This window comes from Octopus sinensis, linkage group LG16 (assembly GCF_006345805.1).
Source record: "Octopus sinensis linkage group LG16, ASM634580v1, whole genome shotgun sequence".
Classification (NCBI taxonomy): domain Eukaryota; kingdom Metazoa; phylum Mollusca; class Cephalopoda; order Octopoda; family Octopodidae; genus Octopus; species Octopus sinensis.
Genome location: NC_043012.1, coordinates 27,270,773 through 27,292,182, shown reverse-complemented (window position 1 = coordinate 27,292,182; position 21,410 = coordinate 27,270,773). Strand labels below are relative to the sequence as shown.

The window sequence follows — 21,410 nt, the reverse complement described above, 5'->3', positions numbered from 1 at the left end:
CCTGCTTGCTTAGCCAGCGGGGTAGCATCATTTGAAGGCTAAAACAATGCAAAGCGCATTGTGACCAGCGATGTGTAGCAACATCTGATAACCCGGTCAGTCATGGTGATATATATATATATAACGGAAGGTTTACGAAAATAAACAAAAGACGAAGGCAGGTGAAGTACAAACAAATAATGTATTAGTATGGCGCTCAGGAATAGAAATAAAACAAGTCTTTTACGTTTCGAGCCTACGCTCTTTGACAGGCTCTTCGACAGAAAGATACACAGAAAAGAAACAAGGAGAGAAAAAAATTGCGTGTAGGGGCTAACAATCCAACATATATATATATATCCTAGTGTTGGATATATAATTTAATGAAGTAGGAAGAAAAGAAAGTATTTACACAATGCAATATGATCAATATTATATGAGACTCAACACTCTCAATCAACAGCTCACAATGAACTGCTTACCAATCTGAACTGCCAATCTCTCACAGTTCTTTATTTTATAACAATGAGTCAGTTCACCTTTAGTCACCTGGTGAGTAGTTTGAATCCATCCTCAACATCTCCCCTTTTTAGAATTAGTCTCCCCTAACTTCTCCCTGTTTGAGAATTAAACTCCACTCAGACTTTTAATATCTCTTATGCTTAGGGTTCAATTTCACTCTTTCCATTCTTTTCTGTTTTCTGGTGCTAGAACATGTAGCTTCAAATTGTTTGGGTGTTGGTACCTCAAATGTGTCATACAATACTCCCATGGGGATTTCATTTCTTTTGACTATTTTTTCCATGAATCTTTTTTTTAAGTTGGTTAATATGTCTTGTATGTTCAACATTTTTTTTTCCTTTTATCAGGAATAACATTCTTCAAATTTGTTTAATAATTACACCATCCTCCCAGCTTTCTTTACCATATCTATAAGCTTTAGAAAAAAAACTTTATCACCTAACTTGAAGAATTTTGATGTATTTTTGTTGGTCGCCTTTTTTCTGTTTTTTCACTCACTATCAGCTTATCAAAGACGGATCAGATCTTTCTAGCAAATATCAGTTCTGCGGGTGACATTCCAGATGAGGTATTCAGATTAGGTGTTACTCAGTACACTCTTAGAAACTGATGAAGTGCAAGATCGTCCATTACTTCATTGTTCACCTTTTTCAATGCCCTTTTGTAAATGTCAACAAAATGCTCTGCTCGTCCATTTGATCAAGTATGATACAGCAGAGTGATGACATGTTCAATGACAAACATTTTACAAAATTTTCTGAATTCATCTGACGTGAATTGAATTCCATTGATTTTCTGGAATAAAGAATCTTCAAAAATGCTCAAATATTTCTCCATTCAATACATACCGTAGGACAATGATTGTGTGCCAAAACATCTTTTGTGTCATCAGCCATGACAGTTACCCAGCTACTCTATGATCCTCCACTTGATATTTTATGAGGTCCCATCATCTTTGAAGTGCCACATGTGGCTGGCCAGGAATGTGATGAATTGTCTTTCTGGAATCCTGAGAGAGGACCTGTGGTTGTACAGGTGCCACTTGAAGACTGTTGCAGCTGAGTGTTGGTTGTGTTCACATTTCTGATGCATCTTTGGTCATCTTCAGACCTGGAGATGTTGGTGTTGCTGGAGCTGCCATCAGTGCTGTTGTCATTATGAGATGTGGGTCTAGCAATATTGTTCTTGCTGTGGTCATTGAGAACTGAGTGATGAACTCCTACTTTATCTAAATTTCTCACTGAAATGATGGTATGGTGTATCTGAAAATTACATATAAAGTTTGTAAACATAAAAATAAATGGAACAAACATCAGATTACAGCTTCATAACTATATTAAATACCAAAACATGGAGTGCATTAGGTAAACCAGTACTAAGTAAAACTACAAAGGCTATGAGAGGTGTTTTGGGAAGAAAATTGTTTAGTAGTGAATTCAATTGCAATGTGACTTTCTGAGGTAGAACAACAAAAGCAAAGGCTAAATAATACCAATAACCTATTTGGAATGAATTGGATGGAAAAATTCGATCTCTGGGATTTAACCACTTCTGCAAAAATGTAATAGGTACATGCACAAGTTCTAACTCCGACCCGGACACACTGCAAAAAGAATTAAAGTATTCCCAGACATGTTTTCAGACAAACTAGGTACATGTTTGAAAAGAAAAGCAAAATTTGGGATAAAAGAGAATGCAATACCAATTTTTAAACCAAAAAGAAATGTTTCACATGCAGCATTAGAACAGATAAACTTAGAGAGACTAGAAAGAATTGGAGTAATCCAAAAAGTGGAATATTGTCAATGGACATCACCACTGTGTACATTAAGAAAAAGAATTATAAAATCAGAGTGTGTTCTGATTTTTGCACTGGGCTTAATGAATGTCTTAAAATGTCCAACTATCTGCTAGCTACTCTGGAGGACATATTTGTGAAATCAAAAGGTAGCAAGATATTTTTAAAATTGGATCTCTTTGATGTGCATCTACAAATTGCTCAAAATACCTAACAATTAACACACATAAAGGACTATATAAATATAACAGGTTGCCATTTGGCTTAAAAGTCACACTGGCAATCTTCCAGTAAATTATGGATGCAATGTTAGCTGACTGTGAATTCACAGCTGCATATCTCAATGACATATTCATGAAGGATGAATCAAGAAGTCTGCATGTACAACATGTGAAAATGGTATTTAAAAAACTAAGTGAATACAGGTTCAAACTGAGTGCAGATAAGTGTGATTTCTTTTTACCTAAAATTAGATATTTTGGGTAAATCATAGATAGAAAGGGTCAGTGTCCGGATCCTACCATATTTTAACTAAACTAAATTTTTTTAATGATTAAACACTGCTTGGCACTAATATTTTCATCATCATCATCATTTAATGTTCATCTCCCATGCATACATGGGTAGGACAGTTGACAAGGAGCCAGCCATGTAGAAGACTACCCCAGTCTACTGTGTCTGTTTTGGTAGGGTTTTTATGGCTGGATGCCCTTCCAAACACCAAACACTCTACAGAGTGGACTCTGTGCATTTTATGTGATACTAGCATAGACGAGGTTAGTTTAGGTGTGATTTTTACAGCTGGATGCCCTTCCAAATGCCAACCACTCTACAGTGTGGACTGGATGCTTTTTACATGACACCAGCACTGGCAGGGTCACCAAGTAACTTACAAGACAAGGAAGGAATTTAAGGGCAAGGGCATTTGAGGAGAGAACATGTGTCATAGGATGAAAGGTTGGAGTGTGATAGATAGGCAGAAATAGGTGTCTTGCTATAACAGAGGGGGAATTGGGGGGAGATAATCTGGTGTCAAATGATGAAAGGTTAGAGCATGACAGAAATAGAGAGGCAGAAGCAGGTATCTTGCTATAGAGGAAGTACAGAGTTACCCAGTGAGAGGGGGGAAAGAGGAAGAAGGAGAGGGAGGTACAAGAAAGAGGACAGAAACAGGTATGCTGATGTAAAGGAGGAAAAACAAGAGAAGGAGAGAGAGAGAGTGATCAAGAATGAGGGCAGAAATAGGTGTGCTGCAGTAGAGGAAATTCATGGCTACCCAGCCAGAGAAAAGAGAGTGAGAGAATGGGAAACAGCAAAAGTGCAAGAGAGAGCAGGAAAGAGATGGTGAAGTGCCATGGTGTACTCACAAGTAACAAGGATCAGAGCATAGATGTGATGGTGAAGTAAGGAAGAGAGAGGTCATAATATACACACTCAGGTATCGCCTAGAAGGGGCAAGTAGAGAGTGTGGATTGCAGTGACTGGCGAAAACCTGAGTATAAAAATGGGGTGGGGAAAAGCAGTGATCAGGGCAGTGTGGGCAGGGAAGGGGATTAGAAGACAATTACAGTTTATGAAGAGGAAATGTGAGGAAAAGAAAGATGCAGTTTAGAAGAGATGTAGTTTGGTTTCTTGGAGCAGGGTGTGTGAAAATTTTGTTGGTACATATGGGTGGGACACAATGCTTCTAGCACTTAGTTTCACTGACTTGTGTTGGTCTTTTCTAGAACCTCATATCACTAAACATCTTGGTCCATTGTCATTTCCTGCATGAGCCCTAACATTGTAAGATCAGTCCTCACCACTTTATCCCTTGTCTTCCTAAGTCTCCCTCTTCTACAGGTACCATCCACTTTATTTTTGCAGATTTCAATCTGTTGATTTTTGCTAATGGTATTATTTTTGCTGTTTATCTGTAGACATTCAACAAAGTTCCTGACTTCAAAGCATGTGTCACTGACTAACATCATTTATTGTTCCTTTAGCATAACTTTGAATTTGTTGGATACTTTTTTTGTATTTCATAATGCTGTATATTTGTATTCCTAAACTGTTTCATTCTGACCATTATATTGAATCTATGTTTTTATGTTCTCTTTAATATGAACATCTATCAACCAAGATACATATTTCATATGCATTTATTATATTGGTTAATGTATATTATATTATAGTATTGTATTTAATTTTATAGTATCACTTACATTCTATTTCTCTCCCCTTTAATTAATTGGACTGATTTTTTTACATATCCCTATGAACATACGTATATTTAATTTTTAAAAAATTTTTCTGTATGCCCTTGTATATTTCAAAATTGAATTTTGTCCGTTGTATTAGAATCAACTTTTTTCTGTTATTTTGTGCTTTTCCATACTCTATTCTTCTTAGCTTCTATGCATTTTCTTCCTTCTTTTTCTTACATGACTGTAAATTTCCTCCCTTGTAGTAAGTTCATTTATTCATTTAAAGAAAACAAGCCATACAATGCTTCAGATGAAAAATACCCATGGGTTGCACAGTTGTAATTCTATATGTCCATTTTTATACAATCGTAGAATTGGAAGAGCTTAAAATGGTCTTTTAGAAAAGAATATTGTCAATTCTCTAAAAGTGATATGGAAAGATAATGCTGCAGCAGGTTGAAAACGTTAACTTTATTGACAGGTCATTTAAAACTAACATAAAAAGAACCTTCTAAATTAGGACTGAAAGTAATAAATGAAATAAAGGGAAACTGTAGATCAGAACCCACATATAAGTCTAGATTCATTAATATATGTTTCGCTAATAATGTTGCTAGTTTATCACCTGAAACTGAAGTTGCACAATAAAGACAGGTAAACATTCAAAGTCAGGCTGGGATCACAACTAAAATTCTGTTTTTGCAAAGAACTATCTCACAGACTATTGTAGTTATAAAGTGCAGCACTATCAATTAATTAACAGAAACTCAGAAACAGTTAAAATATGACTTAAATCCCAACTTTCATTAATTGAACCAAGAACTGTCACCAATAGTGACAGAAGTAAAATAAAAAATGAATCTGCCGAGAATAAACTGAAACAACTGCAGCAGAAGAAAGAGGCTTGTAACTACCTTGCTCAAGTTTGTGAACATGGAAAATCTTTCTTACATATAATAAACACAATGTGTCCTATCAGTTACACTTGGGGGAAAGAAGAGTAAAAAAACAAAGGGAGTGGGAATGAGTGTCAGTCAGAGACAGTAAAGCAAACAAACAGCCTTTAAAGATTTTGCCCTGAAAGACACTGGTATTTGAATCAAAAACTGCAAAGTTTTATCATAAATTGTAATTTACTTTCTCAATTTCACGCACACACACACACACACACACAAATGTCTATATGAAATTAGATATTAAACACTTTCAAAATATTATTCCCTTAACATACAGATAGATGTTATGTGAATGAGAATATATATACACTTTCATTTTATTGATTTTAATCCATTTTTTCATGTTTTCCTTTTCTGAAACAAGCCCTTACTTCCTTTTCCAAGTAAAGATAACATATTTTACTGATTTCATTGAACTAAAAAATGTAAACAAGCATGCATGTGCGTGTACACATTCACAGACATATACACATATTTATACGTATGCACATCCATAGGTATATATAAATATTATGCATATGTATGAGTGTATGTATGTGTGTGTGTGTGTGTATATATATATATATATATATATATATATATATATATATATACACATATATATACAGGGAGAGAGGGGGGATAGTGAGCTATGTCTATATGTAAATGTGTATGTATGCATCTATGCATCTTTCCCCCTCCCTATCTCTCTCTCTCTCCATATATATATATATATATATATATATACTTCATTGAAAAGCAGCAGAAATATCACAAAAACTGTTACTCAGAGTTTCATGTTCCCGTTCGTCAGGCAGTTTTGTTTAGAATATATATATATATATATATATATATATATATATATATATATATAATTTCAACAATTGAGGGTAAAATTAATTAATTATTAATCAATTTCACCAAGTATTCAGTATGTAAAGGGACCATTATAGGCGAATTCAAAATATTACATTATATATAAGGGCTTAGTAAAATAAATTACTTTGCCACATACTGAACTCATTAGAAATAGCAGCTAAAGAAATTTCTTCAGCTATTTCTAATACTTAAAGAAGATCTCTCTCAGATAGTGTTTGCCTAAACCAACTCACAAAAGTATGGGGGAAAAAACATTAAAAAATCAAGTGCAAAGGTTATTTGAGAACGTACGTTTCTAGATTAGTCAATTCGACATTTCTTTCTTCAGCTCAGAATTCCTTGAATCGGATTTGGGAACACTGAAAGTCGGGAGCATACCCTTTCGGCTTCTAATCACCTCTAGAATTCTGCTCGAACTAAAAGTGCTATCAAATTCGAATATGCAAGCGAAGAATTTCTGCTCTCCCCTTTCCACCAGCGTGGGTTAAAATTGACAAACACCATGTATTAACGGTGAAATTTTACCCTCAATTGTTGAAATTATAATTCATCTCTCTCTGCTAAATGCTGCGGTTTTCACCGTTAATACATGGTGTTTGTCAATTTTAACCCACGCTGGTGGAAAGGGGAGAGCAGAAATTCTTCGCTTGCATATTCGAATTTGATAGCACTTTTAGTTCGAGCAGAATTCTAGAGGTAATTAGAAGCTGAAAGGGTATGCTCCCGACTTTCAGTGTTCCCAAATCCGATTCAAGGAATTCTGAGCTGAAGAAAGAAATGTCGAATTGACTAATCTAGAAACGTACGTTCTCAAATAACCTTTGCACTTGATTTTTTAATGTTTTTTCCCCCATACTTTTGTGAGTTGGTTTAGGCAAACACTATCTGAGAGAGATCTTCTTTAAGTATTAGAAATAGCTGAAGAAATTTCTTTAGCTGCTATTTCTAATGAGTTCAGTATGTAGCAAAGTAATTTATTTTACTAAGCCCTTATATATAATATATATATATATATATATATTAACATATATACATATATATACTTTGTGACGGCATAAATATAAATATATATATATATATATGGTTTATATATATATATATATATATATTTATATATATATATATCAATAATTAGTATTTAATGTGTCCTTCTTTTGCTTTTATAACTGCTTTTATGTATTTTTGCATACTTGAGACTAAGGTGGCGCAAGTGACTGAATCAATTTTTTACCACTCTTCATGAATTTTGGCTACTAATTCACTTTTTGAAGACAGTATAATAAACATATAAAATTTGTACAAGTGTCAGAATTTCAATTATGCATAGTAAAGTGGTGGAAATGAATGGGATGTTATCATTGAAAATTTTAGCTAAGGAAGGTTGATAAACTTGATCTAACATGTTGGTGTAAATGTTAAAATTCATTCTGCCCTCATATGTGAACATTCCTGGGCCTGAAGATGACATACAACTCCAAACCATTATGCTTTCTCCTCCAAATTTCCCCAACTTTATGGCAAACATAAACAGCTGCAGGTGTTCCAAAGATCTGAGCAGAAAAAGATTTACTGCTTATTTCTGGTATTCAATAAAAAATTTGTACAAGTGTAAGAATTTCAATTACGCATAGTAAAGTGGTGGAAATGAATGTGGAGAACCTACATCAAAGTTACTTTCATCAGACCAAACAACTTTACACCAATCATCATCAGTCCAATCTTCATGCTCTTTTACCCCAAACAATTGCTTTTTTTTCATGTTCACCTCACACAGCAACAGCTTCTTTCTGGCCCTACTTCCTTTGAGCCCGGCTTCTAATAACCTTCTTCTCACTGTGCAAGTTGATATATCCTTGTTTGTTGCTACCCAAAACTCAGCAGCTATGTCAGAAGAGGTATTTTTCCTATCTGCCAGAGATGTCCTCTTCAGCAACCTGTCTTCCCTCATGGTTGTACACCTTTGCAACCTTGTCCTTTACAGTTTTTGAAAGAATTGGTCTCATTGTACCTTTTGAGGGACCTTTTCTTGAGCATTTCAGTTGTCTTGCAATTTCAACTTGTGTGAATCCTTCACTGGGTAATGCAATGATTTGAGTCCTTTCAGCTTCAGAAATCTATTTCTTCGGATACATTTTCAACAAATATTAACCACTGATAATTTATCAATGAGATATTCACTGAAAAAATGATGGCAAAAAATGTTTCTGTCACACAATGATTGGCAGAAAATTGACCCAGCCACTTGTGCCAACTTAGTCTCAAGTATGCAAAAACACATTAAAGCAGTTATAAAAGTAAAAAGAGGACATATTAAATATAATATTGATAATTATTGATAGGATAGACTCTAGAATATTTATTTACTGTTTTCAATTATTGAGTTTCAATTATATTATCTATTTTTTCCTACCTGTTCCATAATTATAGCCAGGGCTGTATATATATATATATATATATATATATATATATATATGCATATATATATTAAAAAAAAAACTGTATGCAAGCAATAATAAATCTCTGAACGAGATGTAAACAGTAATTGCACGACAATGTAAGGTATACTAACCATCTCAAAAGCCAGCTGGAGACGATGATCTCCTGGGACTACAAGCTACAGTAACACCCACCCTTAGTGGTTAGCTATATTGAGATGGCTAGTATACCTTACATATATATATATATATATATATATACCTAGGTATATGTGTACATATATATATATATATACATACGTATAGTTGAAATTCACAGAAAAACAAGACAAAGACAGGTGTATGAACAACAAGCAGATGTATTAGTTTGACACTCAGGAAAGTGAGAAAGTATTTTATGTTTTTTGAGCCTGCGCTCTTCAACAGAAAGGAATAAGAGAAAATAAACTGGGAGAGAAATAACTTGTGGATTTAGCGATCAAGCATGGCGACTGGTTGTAAAAAATGGTTTGACCGGAGAGGTAGAAAGAAGGGGAAATAATAAAGTATTGGTGATCCCAAAACAAAGGTACGCATATGTGTGTGTGTGTAGATGTGCATCTAATGTGTGGGTGTGTGGATGATGGTGTGTGGTTGTGAAGATGATGGTGAGGGTGCTGGGAAGAGGTCAGTGCTAGTGTGTGTGGAGTGGTGTAGGGTGGGTTGGGGTAGTGGAGGTGTTGAGTGTGGGTGGAAAGGATATGAATGAAGAGAGAAGGTGGGTAGAAGTGAAGAGAGACGTATGTGTCAGATGTTGAGAGGAGAGGAGTTGAGCCTATGTGGCATGGAGACAGAAGATTAATTCCTGTTCATGGCAAAGGCAGGAGTCCAGATGGCCCCTGTGCAAAGACAATCCAAGCACAGACAGGTGTTGTAGTGAATGACCAATAGAGTGGAAATGGCATGAGACCAGGGTGTCATTGCTGAGTCTGATGTCTCAGAGGTGCTCTGTGAACTGGTCATCCAAACAGCGTCCCGTTTGACCAATGTACAGAGAAGGGCAGAAAGAGCAGGAGATGCAGTAAATGACATTGCTAGAAGTGCAGGTAAAGGAGTTGGTGATATGATAGGGACAATGATTGGCATCTGTGAGGATGGTGGTATTGGAGAGGTAGGGGCAAGCACAGCAGCAGAGGAACAAGCCAGGTTGTGAGGTGGGGTTAGGGAAGAAACTGTGGACCAGGAGGTCATGCAGGTTGTGGGCTTATTTGTATGTTGGAAGGGGTAGGTTGGGAAGATGTGCAAGATGGAGTGGTCAGACTGGAGTCGCTGGAAGGCTCAGAGAATGGTGCGTTGGAGGGGCGGTAGGTGAGGGGAAACAGCAGATGGGCAGTGGCAGGGCAGGTGCAGTGAGAGAGAGAGCAGTCATGGTCTACAGAAGGTGCTCTGGCAAGAGCTGTGTAGATAGTGGTGAGGGGATATCGACGAAGGATGAAGTGGCGAGCCATGAGTTGAGACTGAGTCTCAGTCATGGTTGTCACTGCAGAGCCTGTGCAGATGGAGGAATTGGGAGTAGGGGATGGAAAGCTTGGTGTGGGTAGGGTGGGAGGAGAAGTTAAGGTATTAGTGTGAGTCAGTGTGTTTGTAGTGGATGGAGGTAGTGAGAGCGCAGTGGTGTATGTTGACTGAAATGTCGAGAAATGTGATGGAAGTGTTGGAAATAGTGCAGGATAATTCGAGGGCAGGATGGAAGGATTAGACAAAAGAGTGGAAGGAGTCTAGTTGTTCACGGAAGAGTGAGGTCGCACTGATACAGTCATCAATATAACAACTGTATAGTTTTGGAGTGGGAGCAGTGAATTATGAGAATATTTGGGCCTCAATGTAGCTAGCAAACAGGTTTGCATAGTTAGAGCCCATTCTCATTCCCATGGCCACTCTCTAGACCTGTTGGTAAAAATCTCCCTCGAACAAGAAGCAGTTGAGGGAGAGAACAAGTTCAGCCAGACAAAGAAGTGTGGAGGTGTTAGGCTGGGGGTTGGGTTGAAGGTCTAGGAAGTGCAAGAAGTCCTTTGTTGTGTGGGATCACTGTGTATAGACTCTTGATATCAAGAATGAAGAGAAGTTTAGAGGTACCAGGAGGGAAGGAACTACTACTATATATATGTGTGTGTGTGTGTGTGTATATGTATATATGCCTATATTTATGTATATGTATGTATGTGTGTATGTATATATATATATATATGTGTGTGTGTGTATATAGATAGATAGATAGATAGATATAGATATATATAAATATATATATGTATATATATATGTATGTATGTATGTATGTATTTGTACACACACACAGTATGTGGACAATATTGTCACTCAAAATGGTACAACTGTATCTGATTCTTCAAGTCCTTCACTTCTGTGAATGTACATTTATTTACGAGATTGCTAGCATTTATCATTGGTTTCTCTCATCGCGTTGATGTGCCATTTTCTGTCATTAATAAAACTGTCAGCATTTTTGACAACATAAGAGTATTTGGCTTGAAAGATGCTGCTGTAGAGAGAGTAAATCATATCAAAAGCTTATCATGGAATACCAGCAAGTTTATGGCATCCTACCTTGAATGTCACCTTCATGCATTTCAAGAACAAGAGATCTTCACCATTTATTTCCAGCATAAAAGACACAACATTGATGGGCAAGAATTGTATGCTCTGTGAATCTAAATCTGAAGACATCAACCACATTTCTCCAACTGCAAGAGAAGGCTTTTAGATACTATCTTCCCATGATGCAGTGTCCAAAGCAGTCTGAAATAGAATAAGTATAAAGAAAATACCAGCTGACAAAGTTGACTTGAAACCAATGGGCCAAAAGAATATTGATGGACCTTTAAGAAAAAACAACCACTGAGTCAAAACACAATCAGCCAGATATTGTTCTGTGAGACCACAAGAGAAAATTTGTTTTGTTTTGAAAATCAGTTGTGACCTGAAAAATACCATAGAAAGAAAACATCTAAAGACCATTAATGAGGAGTTTGCAAATCCAGTACCCAAGATAGATTTTTGTTTCATACTTGTTATTGGAACAACAGTATACATACCAGTTTACCTGGAGCGGATTTTGGCTGAATTTGGGGTCTTTGAGAGAGATTGTGACTCCTTAATTCTTATGCTACAAATGATCATAATATCAGGGACAATAAAAATCTACAGGCCTTAAGATTTTAAGGATAAAGGCAACAGGATTGTTGCCTTCAGAACCTTGTTGCCAAGCAAGTGGCTGCTCAAAATTAACAAGAGAGAAAGAATACATACACACATTCACTCACTCTGACACACACACACACACACACACACACACACACACACACACACACATACTAGTTATATCAATGTAGTTTGTTTATCAGTGTCCTTGCAATAATTCTATTTTATAGCCATCAGGCAACATTGATGTTTCTTTTTTAGCCAGTTACCTTCAATCTGTCTTTTCTGTGAAGTATGTGTGTGTATATGAGAGTTTTTTTAGTTTATTTCAGCAATGTCCTGTTTTGTGTCAACTATGTATATGTTCACTAGTTGAATTGTATTTTAATAAACTTCATAATTTTCTTCTTTTTTTTATATAGCTCTCTCACTGATCTGACATACCTAGGTGCAGGTGAAAACAATCTAAGTACATTACCACAAGAAATAGGTAAAGTTTTCAATATTATTATTTGTAGCAAATACCATAGTATTAAAAGTAAGCATCTGATGATCTAAGTCCAAATGCCAGCATTGTTTTTTTTTCAGTTGATGCCATCTGACTCCACAAAACCCAAGAATTGTGCCAAAATAACAAATATCAAGCAAAGTAGTTATTTTCCTTCTAACTATCTAGCATTGTGCCTCCAAATAATATATAGTGTGTGTGTGCATTTCTATATATACATTTGTATGTATATATGTAGTTGTATCTCTCTTTCCTTGTCTCTCTACCTTTATATATATATAAGCACGACCTTCGGACGTTAGGTCTCACCATGGAAATGACTAGAGACCGAGACCTATGGAAGTATGCTGTGCGTGAGAAGACCCGGCAAGACTAGTGAAGCCATAATCCGTGGCCCCTACCTGGGACGTAGTCAGTCCACCTGTGCATACCTTCCTTCTTGTGACACTTGTGAAGACCTGTTGAGGCAAGTGAGAATCGAATCGAATCAAATCAAATCAAATCGAACCAAATCAAAATAGATGAACATCAATGGAATTTGTATCCTTGTGGTACCAGTGCCGGTGGCACATAAGAAAACCATCCGAACGTGACCGTAGCCAGTACCGCAACGACTGGCCTCCGTGCTGAGGGCACGTAACAAACACCATCTGAGTGTGGCCGTCCGCCAGCCTCGTCTGGCACCTGTGTCGGTGACACATAAGAAAACACCATCCGAGCATGGCCGTCAGCCAGCCTCGTCTGGCACCTGTGTCGGTGGCACATAAAAAACACCATCCGAGCGTGGCCGTCTGCCAGCCTCGTCTGGCACCTGTGTCGGTGGCACATAAAATCACCCACTACACTCTCGGAGTGGTTGGCGTTAGGAAGGGCATCCAGCTGTAGAAACACTGCCAGATCTGACTGGCCTGGTGCAGCCTTCGGGCTTGCCAGACCCCAGTTGAACCGTCCAACCCATGCTAGCATGGAAAGCGGACGTTAAACGATGATGATGATGATGATGAGTCATCCCATAAATAATGCAGTTTTTTCAATTGCAGTTGAGGGGGGATGGAATAAACTGCCTGCATCAACTTGCTATAAAAGCAGGTATAATTTTACCTTGTACTTATTCTTAGTGCAAGTTTTGAAGAGTACAGTTCTATTTTAACAGTTATTTTTTCAAAGCTATAATGGAAGTGACAAAGGCATATTTTGCTTTATGAGTTCAATAAAAGCAACAGAAAGTGTGAGGAATACTAATGCAGTAAATGAAGATTGGACAATAAGTGTAAGCCAGTTGTGCTTCTAGAAATTTCAAGTTGTAAACTACAGCCTAGAAGACGAGCCTTGTCCTGGAAGATCTGTCGAACTCAACGAGGACATGCTGCAAACTCTGGTGGAACAAAATCCCATCGTAACCATTGAGGAACTAGCAAAGAAGCTTGGATCTGATCGTTCAACCATTCATCAATAGCTGCATGCTATTGTAAAAGTTAGAAAATTGGGTCAATAGGTTTGTCACAAACTTTCCAAGTCTAATTGCACACAGAGAGTGAATATGTGCTCTTCTTTGCAGTCATGTCTCATGAATGAACTTTTTTTGGACCGAATAGTGACTGGTGACGAGAAATGGGTTCTCTATAAAGATATCAAGCACCAAAGACTGTGAGTAGGGAAAGGAGAAAGACCGGCACCCCAGGCTAAAGAAGGTCTTCCCCCACGTATGGTGTTGTTATCTGTTTGGTGGGATTTGAAAGGTTTAGTCCACTTCGAACTTTTAAACCCAAACCAAATGATAAGAAAGATCTACTGTGAGCAGCTTGAGTGGTTTAAATCAGTGGTAGAAGGAAAAATGACCATCTTTGGTTTCAAGACGAAAAGTGTTCTTCCATCAGGATAATGCTTGGCCACATACAGCAAGGATGACATTCCAAAGGCTGGAAAAGTTTGAATGGGAAACAATGCCCCAACCCTCCATATTTGCCAGACATTGCCCCATCTGATTATCATTTATTCCTCAGTCTTCAAAATCGTTTAGATGGAAAAAATATGAATTCTGTAGATGAGACAGAATAGTACGGAAGGAGTATTTTTCATCACATCACGGACAAGTGAATTGTGGAAGAGGGGCCTTGCAAGTCTACTGGATAGATGGAAGAGCATTGTAGAAAATGAAGGCGAGTATATTTTAAATAAAAAAAAAGGACTTTATCTTAATTTTGAAAAATAAAAGTATAAAATAACTGCATTATTAAAGAGATGACCCAATATATATATATATATAAAGTCCTTTTTTAATTAAAAATATACTCTCCTTCATATATATATATATATATATATATATATATGTATATATATATATGTATATATATATATTCTCCTATAAATATATATATATACAGGGTGCAGTAAATGCATTGTTGTCTAAATTATGCAAAAATGAAACTAACACTGATATCTCATTTTTACAGAATTATTTATCAAAATTATGTTAAAATATCATGAGTTATTAAAGAGTATTCAATAAAATTGCCAATGGCTTCAACCTTGGCCTCTAGACGACTTCAGAATCTCCTGCAACTGTTCTGAACAGTCTCCTTGTTTAAGTTGGCGAATTCAGCCATAATCCTTGCCTTCAGTTCATCTTTAGTGTTACAAAGGTTTTTCTTGGTCTCTTGTTCAACTGTGCCCCATGCATAATAATCAGGGGGTTACAGTCTGGGGAGTTAGGTGGCCTTATGTTAGGGGTGATGTGGTCACAGAAATTGTCTGGTATCCATGACTGGATTCTCCTGCATGTGTTTGCCTGACATAGGGTCTTCCAGCAGCCACCATCTTAACCCAGGGTAGCACTACCTCCTCCAGGCACTTGATGTAAGCCTCCGTGTTGAGTCTGAGGCAGAAATTTTTCTCGTCTGAGAAAAACCAAAGCATGTTCTGTTGGAGGGGACACTTGGTTTTGTTCAAAAGCTTTGTAGTGTGATCTTTCCTCTTGTCCTTGATGGCTTTGGATAAAAATTGGCCCTTTCTCATCTTGTATGAGGAATACCAAATGTCTTCAAACACTACCTGCCTGATGAGTAATTCAGACTCTCCCATGACCCTAGCAATGGACCTGATTGACTTGGAGGGATCATTGTCAGTCATGGCCTGGATCTCACCAACAAATTCAGAAGTTCTTTTCTTATCAGAATGATCAGAGTGAGTTTTCTGAGCTGCCATACCTTGTAATCACCATCAGACTCATCCAACTCTTTTCGAATCCTCTGCACTGTCCTCAGATTGACACCCAAACACTCTGAAATGTTCATATTGGAGCTTCCAGCATGAATGCCAAGCAGTACAGCATGGTCATTTGCAAATTTCTGGCAGAGTGAATTGTGTCATGGTACTGTTTTTCTCGCACGTGGTGCCCAACTGACCCTGCTATACTGTGTAGTTGACAAAATCAAAAACAAACAATGCACATGCACAAAAAGAAAAATATAAAATGGTGACAATTTACCCATCAATCAGGTCCATCGCCAGGTACATGGGAGTGTCTGAATTACTCATCAGCCAGGTAGTAAATGAAGACATTTGGTATTTCTCATACAAGATGAGAAAGGGCCTATATATATATATATCTGGCCATGTAGTGCATATAGAAGATAAGATACCAAAGCATCTGTTCTATAGTGAGCTATATATTTAAGGCGGTGAGTTGGCAAAAACGTTAGCACATCGGGCGAAATGCTTAGTGGTATTTTGTCTGCCGCTATGTTCTGAGTTCAAATTCTGCCAAAGTCAACTTTGCCTGTCATCCTTTTGGGATTGATTAAATAAGTACCAGTTACGCACTAGGGTTGATATAATCAATTTAATCCGCTTTGTATAGCCCCTTGTGGGCTGTAAAGAAATAAGATATATATATAAAAGAAATCGCCCTCTGAATCAAGAAAACCAGTGATGCATTTAGAGAAACGAAGTAGGTAGTTTATGACCTCAGAGAAGTTAGACATGCAGTGAATTTGCATATTTGCATATGCATCATATGGTATCTCTATTTGCAGGGAATATGAAAAAGAATGTGTCAAGAGACACATGACTGGAATGTCATAAGAATCTTCATCAAAGCACCCACTAAAAAGGCACTCATAATTTCTACATATGTAAATCCCTAGCAGGACTGAAAAGCCACATTTGTGCTTGTTATGTTTAAAACAACTCAAGTGATTGCATTAATTGAAATCTACTTGTAATCATCATGTGTCCACACACACATATAATCATCGTTTTAATGTCCACTTGTCCATACTTACTGAATTTGTTGAAAATGACTTTCTCATGTTGGATGCCCTTCCTGTCACCAACTTCATTTGGAATATTTCCATACTGTCAGACATCTTTTCACCAAAGATTTAAAACAAAAGACATCAATTGTATGACAGTATTATTCATTTGCAGCCATCATATGACATCAAAACAATGACACAGTAACACACACAGTTACATGCACACACACACACACTTATGTATGGCTGTATTTATGTATATGAATGTAGTCATTTTTGAGGTTTGTGCTGAAGATGCATACCAGTGCACAGCTCACTACAGAACAGATGCTTTGGTATCTTATCTTCCATATGCACTACATGGCCAGCCTAATGCATCTAAACAGAAAAGAAGAAGTTTGCCAATGTTCAGCGACGTAAGGACCAAAGAACTGAAGTATTTTGGATTCCAAGACTGTGTGTGAGAGAAACTCATGATGTCATAGACAAATGTGTCCACATGGATGATGGTGCCCTTGCATTTAATGATTCTGCAAAGACAAAGGCTCGGAAATGCCATTATGAAAGACTGCTGAATATGGAGAATGAATAGGAGGAGGAGCGTCTGCCAAATGTTGACCCAACTGAGGGACCAGCTACCCGAATCAACAGTACCCTGGTAGATAAAGCAATTAAGGATACAAAGACAGGGAAAGCCCCCAGCCCATCAGAAATCACTGCTGAGATGCTTAAAATATCTGTATTGTAAATCAGTTAGTTCACAAAGGAGTCATACCCCAATGACTAGTATAGCAGCACTGTAGTCAACTGTTACAAAGGTAAAGGGTGATTCTTTAGATAGAAATAACTACTTGCTGAATCAGGTGATGGTCATGGAGATGTTCATAGCCCAATTAATTAGGGAGAGAATTAGCCTATATGAGATGCAGTTTGGTATTGTACCAGGTAGACACACCACTGATGATATAGTTCTGGTAAGGCAACTGCAGGAGAAATATCTAGCCAAAGATAAACCTTTGTACTTGGCTTTTGTTGACTTGGAGAAAGCCTTTGACAGGGTCCCCCAATCCCTTACCTGGTGGTCAAGTGAAACCAGGGATAGTCAAGTGGTTGGTAAGAGCTGTACAAGCTCTGTACAAAGATGCTGTCAGTAAGGTGAGGGCTGGCAATGAGTATAGTGAAAAATTCCAGGGGTTCATCAACAATCAGTCCTCAGCCTCCTCTTATTCATCATAGTCCTCCAGGCAATAACAGAGAAATTCAAGACTGGCTGCCCTTGGGAGCTCCTCTATGCTGATGACCTTGCTCTAATAGTTGAGTAACTACCAGAACTAGAGATGAAGTTTCAAGTGTGAAAGCAAGGTCTAGAATCAAAGGGCCTTAGAGTCAATCTAACAAAAACCAAAACCCTAGTAAGTAGGAAGGCAGACAAATTACAAACTTCTTCAGGTAGATGGCCCTGCTTGATCTGTACAAAGGGGTAAGTAGAAACTCCGTAAGTTGTACCCGGTGTAAACTATGGTTGCATAAGAGGTGCAGCAATATCAAAGGAAGGTTAACCGGGAAGATAGTTTTTGTGTGTGGTAGATGCACAGGGGCAATAAATACCAAAGATGTACAGAAAACAGATTCCATCATATGCCAGGGGGTAGGGAACTACAAGTAGTTGATAGCTTCTGCTACCTAGGTGACCAAGTCTGTAGTGGGAGTAGATGCTCTGGGAGCATAGCCACTAGAATAAGAATAGCCTGGGCAAAGTTCAGAAAACTCTACCTCTGCTGGTAACAAGGGGCCTCTCGCTCAGAGTGAAAGGTAGACTGACGCATATGTGTGAACAGGCATGCTACATGGCAGTGATACCATGGGCCATGTCTGTTGAGGACATATGTAGGCTTGAAAGAAGTGAAGCTAGTATGAATCACTGATTGTATAATGTTAGTGTGCATACACAGCAGAGTGTAAACGCCCTCATAAGACATAAGAAACATCAGATGTGATGTGCAAGAGAGATGACTGCACTGTTATGGTCATGTGCTGCGTATGGAAGAGGAGAGCTGTCTGAAGAAGTGCCACACCCTAACAGTGGAAGGAACCTGTGGAAGAGGTAGACCCAGGAAGACATGGAATGAGGTGGTGATGCACAACCTTCAAACATTGGGCCTCACAGAGGCAATGACAAGAGATTGAGACCTTTAGAGATATACTGTGCTTGAGAGGCCCTGGCAAGTAAAGTGAGATCACAGCCATAGCTGATACCAGTGTTGCATAAACAGCCCATTTAAAAGTACCCTTGAATCGTTAGGCGATATGCTGTGTTTGAGAAGACCTATTGAGTCAAGTAAAGTCGAAAATTAAATTGGAAATTGTAGTTGTGGCCAATGCCACCTGACTGACACCTATGATAAGCACCATTCAAGCATGGGTCAATGCCAGTGCTGCTTGACTGGCTCCTGTGCCAGCGACATGTAAAAAACGCCATCTGAACATGGTCAATGCCAGTGCTACCTGACTGGCTCCCATGCCGGTGGCATGTAAAAAGTACCCACTACATTCTCAGAGTGTTTGGCATTTGGAAGGGCATCCAGCTGTATAATTAATGCCAGATCAGATTGGAGCCTTGCGCAGCCTCCTGGCTTGCCAGTCCTCAGTCAAACTGTCCAACCCATGCCAGCATGGAAAACATACATTAAACGATGATGTGGAGGAGGAGGATGATGATGATTGCTGGATAGTTACTGGGTTGGATGTGGTGCTGAAGAAGGAGCAATAACTATTAAAGCAAGGTCATCAGCATAGAGGAGCTCCCAGGGGCAGCTTATCTTGAATTACTCTGTTATTGCCTGGAGGACTATGATGAATAGGAGTTATATACATCCATTATCTATTTTTCTATCTTCAGTTGCATTGTTTACATGGATATATTTGTATACAAAACATTGTAACTTTCAAGTTTGGATCTAAAAGTTATCTAGAAGATAACTTAAAAGTCATTGAATCACATTACTAACACAAAAGTAGAACAGTATTGACTTATAAACCTTTAATATGCTTGGTAGTGTATTAGGGTGGGGAAAGCCAAATACGATGTCCCTACCAGTAATTAATATACATATAGGTACAGGCATGACTGTGTGATAAGAAGATTGCCTTTCAACCACATAGTTCGAGGTTCAGTCCCACTGCATTGCACCTTGGGCATTGATCAATCCAAAACTATCTGAATTATTTTATGAATTTCTGTCAGTCTACATCTTCGCTTTCAACATGTGTGTATTATAAGGTGATAATTTGGAGTGGTTGGACAATTTAGCATCTATTTTCAGTGTATAGGCATAGTCCCCTCTGTACCTTTAATTATAATTGTATTTTATACTATTATAAATCTCTATATATGAATTTACCTAAATAGGTCTATTTTATATGCTGGCCACTGATGAAATTTTAAACTATTTTATCCTTTAATCATAATTGAATATATATATCATCATCATCATTTAATGTCCGCCTTCCATGCTGGCATGGATTGGATGGTTTGACAGGCAGAAGACTGCACCTGATGTCTGTATCTGTAATAACCTCGTGCTTGGGCAGTAGTTAGTCATGGTCTTCCTCAGTTACAAGTGGACAGCCATCATCATTTCTCTGTGTGTGTATGTGTGTGCATATATATATATATATATATATATATATATGTGTGTGTGATATTAATGTTTGTTTTTATGGTATAATAAAAACAATTTTACATTAAAATTAAGGATTACCCAATACATGTGGTAGAGTATGAATTTGTTTTTTGACAATAATAATATTGACTGTGACTTCAAAGTTTAAGCTGGCTAACATAGTAGACTTTATGTATGTGCACATGTATATATATATGTATGTGTGTGTGTGTATATGTATATATGTATATCAGGGGCGTGCACTCTCAGGTATGCAAGGTATGCGTTGCATGCCCTGTGATTTTTTTATCCATATGATCGGAAAATTAAATAAAATAGTTACTTTGTTTCAAAGAAAATCCGTCCAGTTGTATTTTTCTCCCCTTCTCTCTCAGTGACTCTACTTCTGCTTTTAGAAGTCATGCATTAACAAGACCAGCATGTCAGACACTCCCTCTCTGTCTCAGTTTGTCCTTCCTTCCTCTCTCTCTCACTCTTAGCGACTTGTTTAAAAGACATGCTAAGGGGATAGGGCATTTGAAATATTTTTACCCCCTTCCTCTTTCTCTTAGTGGCTATGCTGTGGGAAGACCCGCATGACCTCCCTCTCTGTCTCTTAGTTTGTCCCTCCTTCCTCTCTCTCTCTTAGTGAATTGATAAAACAGATGCTAGGAGGAAAGGTCGTTCATAATATTTTGTACCCCCTTCCTCTTTCTCTCAGTGGCATGTCATGCTATGAGCTGATACCCACTTTCTGTATCTTTCTGTTTTGTTGAAATTGACTTACAATTTACGCTGGCGCTTCCACGTGTGTTCCGTATATAAGAACAGCCTTTTACGAAATGAGTGAAATGTGTGTTATAAACGATATTTTGAGAAATAGTTTTTCGAAAGGAGAATTCGATGGAAAATAATTAATTATATCGGTGGGAGACCAACACCGAAAAGGGCTAATGCATTAGATAACATTGTTAAAAAAAAGATTTCCGAAGGAAACAGCCTCACGGCTTATTATTACCACAAAGGAAAATTATCATTTCATAATCAGCCTTTTT

General features: G+C 37.6%; 1 protein-coding gene and 1 long non-coding RNA gene across 2 annotated transcripts in view; both read left to right on the top strand.

Annotated features, from left to right (window-relative positions):
- The window catches only part of LOC115220253 (leucine-rich repeat protein soc-2 homolog), a 220,033-nt gene that overhangs the window by 180,245 nt on the left and 18,378 nt on the right, over positions 1–21,410 (top strand). Inside the window, exon 10 of the mRNA XM_029790346.2 lies at positions 12,352–12,419. Coding sequence (XP_029646206.1) covers positions 12,352–12,419 — 68 coding nt within the window. The remainder of the gene's footprint in view (positions 1–12,351; positions 12,420–21,410) is intronic.
- LOC118766537 lies at positions 1,608–8,538 on the top strand. The gene is made up of 3 exons (XR_005002472.1): positions 1,608–1,619; positions 2,115–2,121; positions 7,858–8,538. It is a non-coding gene; the product is annotated as an uncharacterized LOC118766537 (long non-coding RNA).